The sequence below is a fragment of the Austrofundulus limnaeus genome, unplaced genomic scaffold (assembly GCF_001266775.1).
Source record: "Austrofundulus limnaeus strain Quisiro unplaced genomic scaffold, Austrofundulus_limnaeus-1.0 Scaffold3, whole genome shotgun sequence".
Taxonomy (NCBI): Eukaryota; Metazoa; Chordata; class Actinopteri; order Cyprinodontiformes; family Rivulidae; genus Austrofundulus; species Austrofundulus limnaeus.
In genome coordinates, this window is record NW_013952405.1 from 4,997,314 (window position 1) to 5,009,312 (window position 11,999).

General features: G+C 36.9%; 1 protein-coding gene across 3 annotated transcripts; it reads left to right on the forward strand.

Moving 5' to 3' along the window:
* Nucleotides 1-95: 95 nt before the first annotated feature.
* Nucleotides 96-8,933, forward strand: senp1 (SUMO specific peptidase 1). Of its 3 annotated transcripts, none has more exons than XM_014018619.1 (18): nucleotides 96-711; nucleotides 863-921; nucleotides 1,030-1,211; nucleotides 1,668-1,743; nucleotides 2,115-2,304; nucleotides 2,426-2,573; nucleotides 2,660-2,778; nucleotides 3,569-3,852; nucleotides 3,976-4,039; nucleotides 4,147-4,185; nucleotides 4,294-4,378; nucleotides 4,472-4,612; nucleotides 5,540-5,674; nucleotides 5,845-6,048; nucleotides 6,135-6,214; nucleotides 6,335-6,419; nucleotides 7,818-7,913; nucleotides 8,002-8,933. In XM_014018619.1, the coding sequence occupies exons 1-18, from the start codon at nucleotides 578-580 to the stop codon at nucleotides 8,062-8,064; spliced, it is 2,184 nt and encodes a 727-aa protein (XP_013874073.1). In that variant the 5' UTR covers nucleotides 96-577; the 3' UTR covers nucleotides 8,065-8,933. The 3 variants fall into 3 exon arrangements, with proteins under 3 accessions (XP_013874073.1, XP_013874088.1, XP_013874081.1); XM_014018634.1 differs by having other exon boundaries at nucleotides 2,429-2,573; XM_014018627.1 differs by having other exon boundaries at nucleotides 97-711; nucleotides 3,572-3,852.
* Nucleotides 8,934-11,999: the final 3,066 nt, after the last annotated feature.

The window sequence follows — 11,999 nt, forward strand, 5'->3', positions numbered from 1 at the left end:
ATATATATATATATCATTGTGGCGGTATCGGGCGTACATGGCAGTCAACGAGTAAAATTAGACAACACTTGATTTTACTGCATCCAGTTATCCAATCATATTGCGCGATAGTACAATGTCTGGTTCAGCCATGATGTGGTTTTGAATGAGGAAGAAGCGGGAGATRTTATTCTTCAACGAGTTTATTTGATATTTTAAGGCACTGTGACGCTATATAAACGAGTTAGGCTCTGGCTCAAGATGAAATCAACATTTCCGATCGCGCTAGCAGGGACTTATCGCATTCCYGTTTGTATTTAAACACTCCTCAGTAAATTAGCCGCGTAGCTAACTACGCTAGTTAGCATGCTAGCTGGACGCTGCTAGCTAGCGCACGGTTAGTTGTGTCGGTGCGGGCAGTAAAAAAAAAAGGTAAAATAGTATTTAAGAGGAGCGTTGGCCTTCAAAAACAGCCTTAGCTAATCTACCTCCGTTGAATGAAGCGCTTTGGCTTCATTTGACTTGACAACACATTACGGACCGAAAACAGCCATAGCATTTTGTCTTAAAACCAACTGTTATTAAAAACTTTTGAGCCATGCTGAGTAAACTCTATGAGTTCATAGAGACAACTTTTGCCAACAATCGCAACGGTGAACCTGCTGCGGAGGGCTCGCATGGACATCCAACACCCAGACAGGCTTTACTGAAAAGGAAAAGACCTATTGAATGGTGATGTGTTATGATACCGCAGTGTTTTTTTTTATAATGCACATTTAATGACTCAAAGTGACTGTAACTACCTATTTTGTCTTTAGTTTGGTGAAGCCAATTACACTATGATGTGCTTTTAACAAAAAATATTAATGTTTATTCTTTTAAGTTCGGGGGATGATCATAACATCCATCAAGATGATATTGCCATTAAGAAATCACGAATAGGTAATTTCATATGCACACACACACACGTTTAAATATATCATGTGGCCAGTAAAATTGTGTTATGTCACCCACACACTCACCTATGCATGTTGTTTTTACATTCTCTAGGGGACCTAATTGGTGGCGTTAAGAGTGCAGCTGAAGGGGTTAGACAAAACAGCATCAAAGCAGTTACATGGATGAAGGAAAGTGTCGGCCCGACTTGGAGAAATATTCTGCCTACATCCCCTGATTCCCCTCCTGGAGAGCCACAGCCATCAACATCAGCAGCAGTCGGGACAGGGAGACAAGTAAGACTCAATATTGCATATTAGTGCCATCAGAACACCTTTGACTTAGATTCTTATATTTAGATTATTCATATTGATTGATCGGTAAGTTAGTTTAGCCTACCACATCAGTTTTAAATATATGAACAACTTTAAAGTATCAGCTTGATAAAACTCTCTAAAATGTACTATTTCACACTGTTAATGTTACTATTTTATGCTTGTGCTTTTGCTACTAAGGTGTAAAAACATGATTTGCTTTAATGCTTGTCAGCTTCTAGTGTTCAACCTGCTCTTGAGCAGATGTTGACATCTGGGAATTTAGTTTAAAATCAGTTCATTGCGTTGGGTACTTTTCAGCAGCAAAAAGCCAAAAAGAGGGACAATAGCTTTCTTTTTTTTTTATCCTGAAAGTGTTGACACTGAAGTCTTTGGCTTTTACTGTAACATTCTTTTTTTTTTTTTGTTTGGTTTAAGATTGTCGACAGAAATTCTTCGTATGAAACGTTTGCTGCTCCTTCAACAACTTTGGACTGGAAAACACTCAAATCAGGTAAAATTGCAGCAGTGAAGTTGTCACAGTTACTTGTAATTTTATTTTGTTTTACAGAGATTTGGCCCTTGTTATTAGAAACTGTCAGATAATGTGGAAGCCCATTAAAATATAATCTAAGTATTTTCTAAACTGTCACTTTGAAACAATTTGAAAGTAATACATGTGTGGGGAAATATAAGTGTAGTTTTTTTTTTTTTTCTGTTTTACAGCAAGAATTGATTAGTACTATAAATTATATACTCAAGGTATTAATAAAGCCCAAACTTAAGCAAAAACATTTTTGAGTTGTGTGCTTAAGTATTTGTGTTTTCTTAAATTCATGGAGGAAAAATTGACTGTTTCTCCCTTTTTCCCCCATCAAACTTTAGAGTCGTTACACAACGAGAAGTTTGTGATTGGATCAAAAGTTTGTAGGAGACAAGCTTGTATGAGTTCTACACATTGTGAGGTGCCAAAAACAAATGGACACTCTTTCAACATCCCCTCCATCACTTCCAAAGTCCAGTCCCCCCCACGATTAGGCAGGCCCTTAATCCCTCAACCACATGGAACTTCAAGGTATTCCTTACATTTTAGTTGTTACGTTTCGCTTAATAATTAAAAAAAAATAGGAATGCTTTTATGTTTGTGTATGTTTTTGAATGTCAGGTCATGTTTGTTTTTAAATAAATTATTTTAGTAGTTTGCCCGGTGGAGTTGAAACAACGAACACCGTCTGCACCAACATGTACAGGAAGTCCTTTCCCATCAAACTAACGCAGAGCCCAAAACATGGCACCATGTCAAGCCGTTTACACAAGGACAGGCCCTACCTCACAGCGGAAGAGGTAAGACCTCAGGAAATATGGCCCAGTGTCTTTCCTGCTGATCCATTTGATCCGTTAAAGCCAATGTTCCTCTGTTTGCCTATTAGTGTATTTGCATGGAGGAAAAGGAAATCTACCGTCAGCTTCTGGCTCTGACTTCCGATGGTCAGTCATCTTCCCATCACAACGGCAGCTGGCACACCGTTGGGATGTCACAAAGAGATTAGTAAGTATGCAAACGCTCTGGTTGGTGGGTATTGCTCATTTTCATGATCAGTAACTGAGTTTACCTCTTATGTCGAACAGATCAAACACAAGGTTTTAAGTTTCAGAATAAACTGACTTTTATTGTGGTCATTTCAAAGTTGATTTCCTCGTCTGCAGCACAAGTTCACTTAAGAAACCTGTGGCTGGTCAGTCTGTGAAGCTGTCTGTCAGCAGTAGTCCAACAGCTGTTAATATTTTAGGCCATCGACTTTGACAAACGTTACTCTTTTCTCCTGAATTTTGTGAGTTTCTGAAATGATGGACGCTAACTCCTTCCTTGGCTGYATTTCCMGACATGAYGAAATATCAATTCAACATTTTGTTCCTGCAAGTAGTGGCCTAGTCTGGCCAGAAAGAAAAAGTATTTGTAGGCGGGCCTTGCTTGATGTCATAAATGGAAGGGGTTCTGTTTTTTCAACCATTAGCTGGAAAACTCACGCAAATCCCTCRCATTACTTTTTAACATTTGCAACAGAACATAGATTTTTTTTAAATGTCTTTATCACATTTTGCTGGATATGCAATATGGAAAAATGTTGCATGGAGCTTTAATAATGTTAATATGATATAACCTGGGGATTGCAGAGGAGAAATATTTTGCAATTTTCTGAGCTGTTTTATGCAATGGTGATAAAAGGCTGATTTATTCACTTTATAACARGAATAGGCAACAACTGAATCCTTCTTTCTATTTATCTTTTTACTGATTTGTGTCTGGGTTATGCATCCTCTCCCTCTCATTGTCCCAGCAGCAGCAGCTTCCTCACCAGCCGCAGACAATTGCAGGTCTCTTCCCCAGCTGGGTCAGCAGCAGGAGGAACCTCAGAGGGACCCAGCAGCCCCCTCAGTCCCAGGGATATATCAAGTCAGTCCTCCAGTAACCTTCCCAGCCCAGTGGGAGCCTCCAGCAAGCCAGAGACCCAGACGTGGTCTCGYGATGCAGATCTTGTTTCCAGTAGGGCAGCTGCTCTCACATCYGCTTTCTCCCCGTCAGTTCTACAAGACGGGACCTCTCAGGACTCACAGTCATCAGGTAACATGCTTGCATGAACACTTAAAAGGATATTGATATCTCAATATAATTTTGATATAAAATAAGTCAAATTTGTAATTAATCTTTTTGGGTTGTTAATATAGTTTCATTTTGTTTTTGTAGCTCAAGATGGTGACTCTGTAATTATTGTAAATGATCAAAAAGGCAAAAAGCAGGACAGCTCAAGGTAAGTGTCGTTTAAACATTTTGTGTTGCAGGTGTTTGTTGTGAGGGAAAAATTACAGGCATCTTCGATAGCTTTCTGAAAACCTTTTTCCTTTTTTTCTTTTACAGTTTATCGTGGTTGGAACCTGAAAGATGGATCAAAGAACTGTAAGTTTACTATKCAATATATCATATTCATTTTCAATGATACAATACTATATGAGCAGGGATGAAKAAAACAACAGTTTGGTTTTTATTTATTTCTTTTTTGTCTAGGAGTAGCAGGTATGATTCTCGGGCAAGAGAAAGACGGAGACTAATAGAAGAACAGGAAGCCATTACCGCTCAGCTGCTTAAACAGGTTAGTGYTCAGTACAGAAGTCTGTATTTAGGTCCAGTGTTATCATGTTCATAGTCTTTATTATGCTTAAATTCTGTCATTTCTGGTCCACAGCGCTTGTTTGAGATACATCGAAGCCCAGATGTGGAGGTCCATGTTCGAGTTCCATTGGAAAAGGAGGTTCCTTTGACTCCTCTTGTGATAGAAGAACCAAAGCTTTTAGAGGAGAAACCAGAATTTCCTGAACTTACAGAGGTAAGCTTCTTATGCTTTATTGCCCTTGTTGAGCAAAGTAGTTCAGCACTGGTTCAGGGTGGGCCTAATCAATGTAGAGGAGAACAGGGGAGAAATTGTCTAAGTTACATAGAAGAGAATTTATCTAAAAATAAACGTCTGCCATTTAAAACGGCCCAACCTGCAAAGATTTAATAGCCATAGATGTGAACGCTATGTTTTCTAGATAATTTTGCTTTATTGATTCAACAGGAAAAGATTACTAAAAATCAAGCCTGACTCAGCATAATTGCTGTTGTAMTATAGGTATTTGCGCTGGGTATGATTAACACTGTCTTGCAACAGGTTTTTAACATGGAACATGTTTCAAAGGACTATAAAGGGACTATGTTTCTTCTCAAACAAATRGTATTTAAAACAATCTGTTTAATCCAAAAGTGATGCATAAAAAACTTGTAAATAAAGTGTACTTCTGACTAGTCCGAAGTACTTCAAAAAAACAGTCTTTAATAATGATATCAGTTTATTCTCTCATCTCTTAAATTAGGCAGAGTAGAATCYACACAAAGTCTGTTATTTTGGACATGGTGTTTACAGTTTAACTTGTCTGTTTGGTCTCCATGACATCACCCCAGCTCCTGATGAAAGTGTTTTAAAATTTCTACTTCATACTGCTTTAATAAATACTACTTTCTACTTCTGATTCGGAAAGATCAGGGGATCTTTATGAGGCAGAATCTGGTGCTTTCATAGCTGAAACAAAACAAACTGGTATTAAGTAAGCACTAACTCTGAGTTAGAACTGTGCTTTACTGGGAGAAAGTAGCTCACTGTACTAGCAGTGTTAACCATKTTTACAGCCAAATTAACAGTTTAGTGTTGTTTTGAACACCATGTTTATTCTTTTTTTTCCACTGGTTATTAAATAAAAATACATTTTCTGTTGAGGAAATGGAGGCTGAGGTGGACAGGGTGCTGATGAGAGGGGGAAGTCCTCATGAAGTCCTAAGTGAAGGTTTTGGTCTCAGTCTTACACGTAAAGACTTCCAAACTCTCAGCAACCTGAACTGGCTCAACGACGAGGTGAGAACATGATGCAGCTGAAGTCATAAGTTATGTCTTTGTGTGGAAATTTTCAGATAACTTCACAAGGCTTGGATGTGCACTTTTTAAATTAAAATATTTAAAATCAGTTGTAATAGCTCTACAGTTACACTTCATGTTAACTCAATCTGCTCTGTTTATTTCCTCAGGTCATCAATTTCTATATGAATCTGCTGGTTGAACGCAGCAAAGACCCCAACATGCCATCAGTGAACACGTTCAACACATTCTTCTACCCTAAGCTGCGCAGCAGCGGCTACTCTGCTGTTCGCCGCTGGACCAAAAGGATGGATATCTTTGCGAAAGACCTCCTGTTGGTTCCTGTTCACTTGGGGATGCACTGGTGCCTCTCTGTAAGTCTAAATTTAAAGTTGTAAATAATGGATGATTTTTATCTTGTTTACTTTCTTTTTAATTATTAATTTTTTTCTACTTTTAGGTAGTGGATTTCCGCAAAAAGTATGTCACATACTTTGACTCAATGGGAGGTAGAAACGATGACGCCTGCCGATTGTTGTTGTAAGTTTTTCTCATGTTTGTTGGTTTTATTATTGGGAAATGAATTTTAAGAGCAACTTAAGCATTGAGGCTTTATCAGTCAATAGAGAAGTTAGAAAGAAATTGTTTTTGTTTCCTCAGCAACTACCTGAAACAGGAAAGCTTGGACAAAAAAGGCAAGGAACTGGATACCTCAGGGTGGACCCTGCACAGTAAAAAGCCCAGTGTAAGTTGGACAAAAACAGGAGATACAATATTTATTGCATCATATTTTATTTTCATGTTTTAAGACATTCTGTATAGGTTTTAGTGTGTATCCAGTAACTTAGAGCTGGCTGACCAGCATCAAATGCTGGGTATGGCTTTTTTAAACCCTACTCAAGCTTTAGTTTGTACAGCTTTTAAACATTTTTTAAATAAACATTTTTAAGATAAAAAAGGAAGGTCACTGCATAAATCTGAGGTTCATCATAATGTTTAAAATCACTGTTTTAAAATCCAGTGAAATCTGATAAAGCAAATTGCATTTCTTCAGGAAGTTGCAAGTTACTGTACTTAAAAATATATATCCGTGTTTTAGGAATTGGTAAATCAACACCCAACGTGCATTTTGAATATTTTAAACGCTACAGGTCTATTTAGTCAGACATTTTGGCTACGTTCACACTGCAGGCAAATCCGACCCAAATCCGATTTTTTGACCCATCTTTATGACAGTCTGAACGAGACAAATCCGATTTTTTCAAATCCGACCCAGGCCGTTTCAGTATGTGGTTTTAAATCTGATGTTTTCAAAGTGACTGCAGTGTGAACGCTCATGTCACATTCCATCTGACTTTTTCATCAGGAGGAGGGGGTGAAGGATCGATAAGACACTAACCTCAAGTCTCCTGTTTAAATCTGTAGCTCCGTGTGTTTACAGCTCCAAAACACAAGTCCAGTAGCTTCATCTTTTTACTTTTCATTAGTATGATAATAACGATATCCAGCCTGGGTCGCGGAGAGTATCGATCCTAAAGTTAGCTACTCGGTCGATAACTTTTTTCCAGCTCGTAGTTTCGTTCCCAAAAAAAAGCTTCACTGGAGCATCCCGGTCAGAGGCAGGTTCAGATATAAACACTGAACTAAAGAAGCAGGTCAGATAATTATTTAATCGGCTCTGATTAAACAACAACTTCCGATTTGATGTGCAAAATGTAGCATCCATGCTAGCTCTTTAAACAAACAAGCCAGCTGATGAGACGTCACGTCTTTTACTGCGCATGCGTGTCACATCAGTGCTGTGTAGCGTTCACACAGGGGTCTCATACAGGTCACATTTAAAATGTAATGTGAACGTTCACACAAAAAGATTGGATTTTTTCAAAAAATCGGAACTGAGCATTAAGACCTGCAGTGTGAACGTAGCCTTTGACTTGGTAAAGAAGGGGCACATTCTGTTTGGAGTTCGGTTCATTAGGATGTTTACAGAACAGCCAGTATGCACAGCTACAGAAGTGAAATGCAGCCCTTGTTATTACACCTGCTCCTTCACTCAAAGTTCATTTAAAGTTTAATTGTCTACCATGAGATAAACCTATTCTAGACATTTAATTTAACTTTTGATTTTCTTCTTTGCTCGCAGGAAATCCCGCAGCAGATGAATGGTAGCGACTGTGGAATGTTCACATGCAAATATGCAGACTACATAACCAGAGACAAGCGAATCACCTTCACACAGGTAATCACCAACAGCAAATATTAATATTGATCTTGTAAATCTTAATCACGGTAGACTAGAAATGGAGGACTTCTGCTTTGATCAACAGAAACACATGCCCTACTTTAGAAGAAGGATGGTTTGGGAGATTCTGAAGCACACATTATTGTGATGCTGAGACTTTTTACAATCACCCTACAGCTCCTAAAGACTGAGCCACCATCTTTAGGTGGACCCACCGACAGTCCTTGTTTCTGGGCCAGACTCGCACACCAGCTCCTCACACCAGGAACCTGTTTTTTTCTGTTCTCAAGGGACATTAAAGCCCTGGGCCGTAGTTGACAGATGGGATGTTGCTGGAGCACAAATCACTGCCTCACAGTCCTCTGTTCCAGTTTTTTTTTATGTTTGATGCATCGTCTGGAGCATCAGTAAAGCAGCTAAATCACAGCATTGTTTTGATTTGCCTAGCCAGAACTGGTTTTGGATCACAGTTACATTGACCAACAAGTCATACTCTGATCTGTTATATTTGTTCTAAATATTAAATTTTTTATCAAAAGAAGTGGTACATAGATGCTCTTGGTATGGTTCAAAGAGGGATTACTACAAATCCAATTTCACGAGCAGCTTGGCTAAGATCTGTTTTTTGATTTGGTGAAATATCTTTTTTTTTCTTTTTTCATGAAAAAGGGCTACTAATGATTGCTTACTCAAAATAAGTAATCACATCATTTTTTGTTATGACTACAACTGCTGCAGTCTAGACAATTCCTCAGAGTATGATTCAGATGTAACAGATCAGTTATAATCTTAAACAGCAGGGTAATAAAATTGTCAGTAATTCATTATTCTTGATAAGATTGTAAATTAAAGTCTATTTTATATATTTGTTTTTTCCCCCAGTTTTGTTCAACAGCAATTTTTTGTGGCATATTCAATATATTTTGAATTTTGTACATAATTTAAACCTACAGTGTAATAAACATTTTTGTATGTATTTACTATTAAATCCCGACTGAAGTCTGTTTCAGAAATAAATCATCCAGCATTTTATTTTATGTAYAACCTCAGCATCAGCTGGATAGGAGGGGAAAAGGGCCATATTTGCAAAACATGATGGTTGTCTTGATTTATTTGAACTTATAACCAGCAAGATTGTTCTTGGTTTAATTAAAAAAAAAAACACAAAGTACAGTGGAAAAACATTTATTTAAAAATAATGCAAGCTGTAAGAGGTCTGTCATTTTCTCATCAGAAGAAGAAAATCCTGCGTGGCGGCACAAGCCAACTGATGCAGGAAACCAAAAAGTTCACACACATTGAAACGGTTTACAAGTTGACCTTATTGAACTGCCTTCAGCTCACAGCAATCCAAAATCAGCAGCAGGTATTTTTGACTCAAACCAACATTTACTTCAATGTTTGGTACTGAAGGACGTCCTGATGCAGTGTAGACGTGGCTTAACATTTGTAGTGCGCGAAATTCCAGTCAGAGATGAAGTCCAAGAAAACAAGTAGCATTTCACAATCCCTTCCAGTGAAATTTAAGGCATCTCTGTGTAACTGAATTTTTTTTTAAGGGAAGGAAACAGCTTGAACTATAGTCTGCATATTAACCAACAGAAAATATGAAACTGGATGCCTGCCTTCAAACGCTCAAAAATTGATCTACCATGTTGAGCTTGTAAATAAACCATATTTTCAGAACTAATTGTTCAATTAAAGCCTTCTATAATGACAGATAGAAACCAAGACTGTAAAATCCACATAATGAAGTGATCCATTCTTATATGAGGTGGTTTGGGATATTTATAGTATTGCATTTCTATGGAGAGCACATTTATTGCATAGATCAGACCTTGGGCATAGTTTCCAAATATTGGACGGATGTGGACACAGAACCAGCTGTGAGCAGGCTCAGACTGACTGACTATTCAGCCGTCGCCTGTGAATCTTTAGTCTACATTGTTCTGGCAAAATGAGGTAATCTGAGGTTTTGAGCGCTTTTTTTTTCTTCTTTTTTTTTTACCCTAACTGTTTAGGGTTCAACTCTGTAACTATACATCTGAAGCTAAYATATCCACAATTTGGAGTCATGTTCATAAAAGTGCCAACATTTGTGACATGTGAAACAAAAGTGTAAAAACAAAAAAAGGCTCTTTTGACTCGGAACAGTAAAAAAACAGAAACATGAAATTCATCATTAGTTAAAACAAGACATCTATCTCACTGTTTGCAGGAAACAAGACATTATCAAAAATAAAATCAAAACTTCTTTGAAAACAAAATCATTTTTAAACCTGTTTTTTTAAAAAAAAAACTTTAAATAACAAATGTTGAAAACAAAGATAACAACTATATATATATATATATATATATATATATACACACACACACACACACACACACACAAGATGCAAACATACTGCAATGACCAGTAATAAAGCATCTCTATACTGGCCACGATAATCTCATTAGTGTTCTCTAGAGATATAAGAGGACCAACCCATGCTTCTTTACACCATTATAAAAACATCCTAATCTTCCCTAAAAAAATCATTTCATGGGATTTAGTTAAAATTTAGCTTCCCCTTTTGAGAACAACAGAAACCAACCAATGTTGTGATGGTACTTCAGAAACATCGTAAAAAAATATCCTAAAGTGTGGTTTTCTCATATACAGACACTTCTTAGTATTTTGATCCCTGCTGAGTAACTTTGGATTGAGAATTGTGGAGCAGCATCAAGTAACCAAATGTCTCAGATAATAAAACAGTGGCATGCGAAAGTTACATTTTTGACATTTACATTAATGTGTGCAAAAAAAAAAAAAAATCTAAATATTTGAAGTAAGTTTAAGGTTAATTTTTTGTACAGCTTTTAAAGAAATAACTTAAGTGAAGAAATTTAAAAATCCGGTAACCACAAAGATTTTTTTCTATTTTGTTTTTCCTTAATGTGTCACTCTGCTGGTAGAGCCGTGGCCAAAATGACTGTAACCGCTGGGTGGTATGGCAGGCCATTTTAACATAAAATCAGCTTTGTCTGTAATTATGTTGTAGATATCTAAAAAGGAGTTTTGACTAGAAATAACTACATTTTCACTATTCTGAATAGTAATTTAAGAAATCTGTATTTACATCCTCGCTAATCAGAAGAACAATTCAAGATATCTTTAAAGGAATTATGACCAGTCAAAATCACATTTTTCGGTCTGAAATAATTAATTACACAGAGGCTCCCCTGCTGCCACTGTGCCGTCTAAACAGCTGCTTGCAGAATTTTGCATGACTGCAATGACATCTGTGTATCTTAATTCATGTCAAGCTTAAATTAATTCAGAGATATCTTAAAAGACATTTTGACTAGTCATGATTACAGTTCTAGATTACTCTAATTAATTTTGCTGAGTCATTGTTTGCTTTCAAGGTATCTGCAATTTAATTTGCACTAGTTAAATCTTTATATGTGACATCTATGAATACATTTAAGGTATCTTGAATAACGATGTAATTTAGGACATCTTTACTTGGAACTATGACTAGTCGGAACAAAAAGTAAGATTTTGTCAAAGCAAATAATGACTCAGCAAAACTAACTTAGAGATCTCTCGAATGTATTTTTGACCAGTCAAAACTCCCTTTGAATTGGATACAACTTAATGGTGAAAAAGGATGTCATTTATAATACTTCAAATATTATTAGAGATATCTTAACTTATAGTAGGGATGTAGGTGCGGTAAAGTCGATTTGTTGATAAAATGGCCTGCCATATAGCTGGTGCTTCAACTGTGGTTTTAGATGTGTTGCTGAATTTCCTGAGATTGAGAAGAYCGCCTCTTCAACTGTTAAACACGCCAGTGGGTTAATTATGATTTGGGTTTTTTCTGTTCCAATAATAAGTGATGTCAAGAACATTTTATTGATCAATACAAGAGAACCCAAAAACTTCACATCATCATTAGTTTTCTGAGGAAAGAATGTGCACGACTATCGTAATTTTTAAATTGTAAAAAAATAAAAGTAAACCATAAACCAAAACTCTGGATGTCTTTTACTCACACATTTACATAAAGATCTTTTGCAGGCCACTGTAACTGGAAT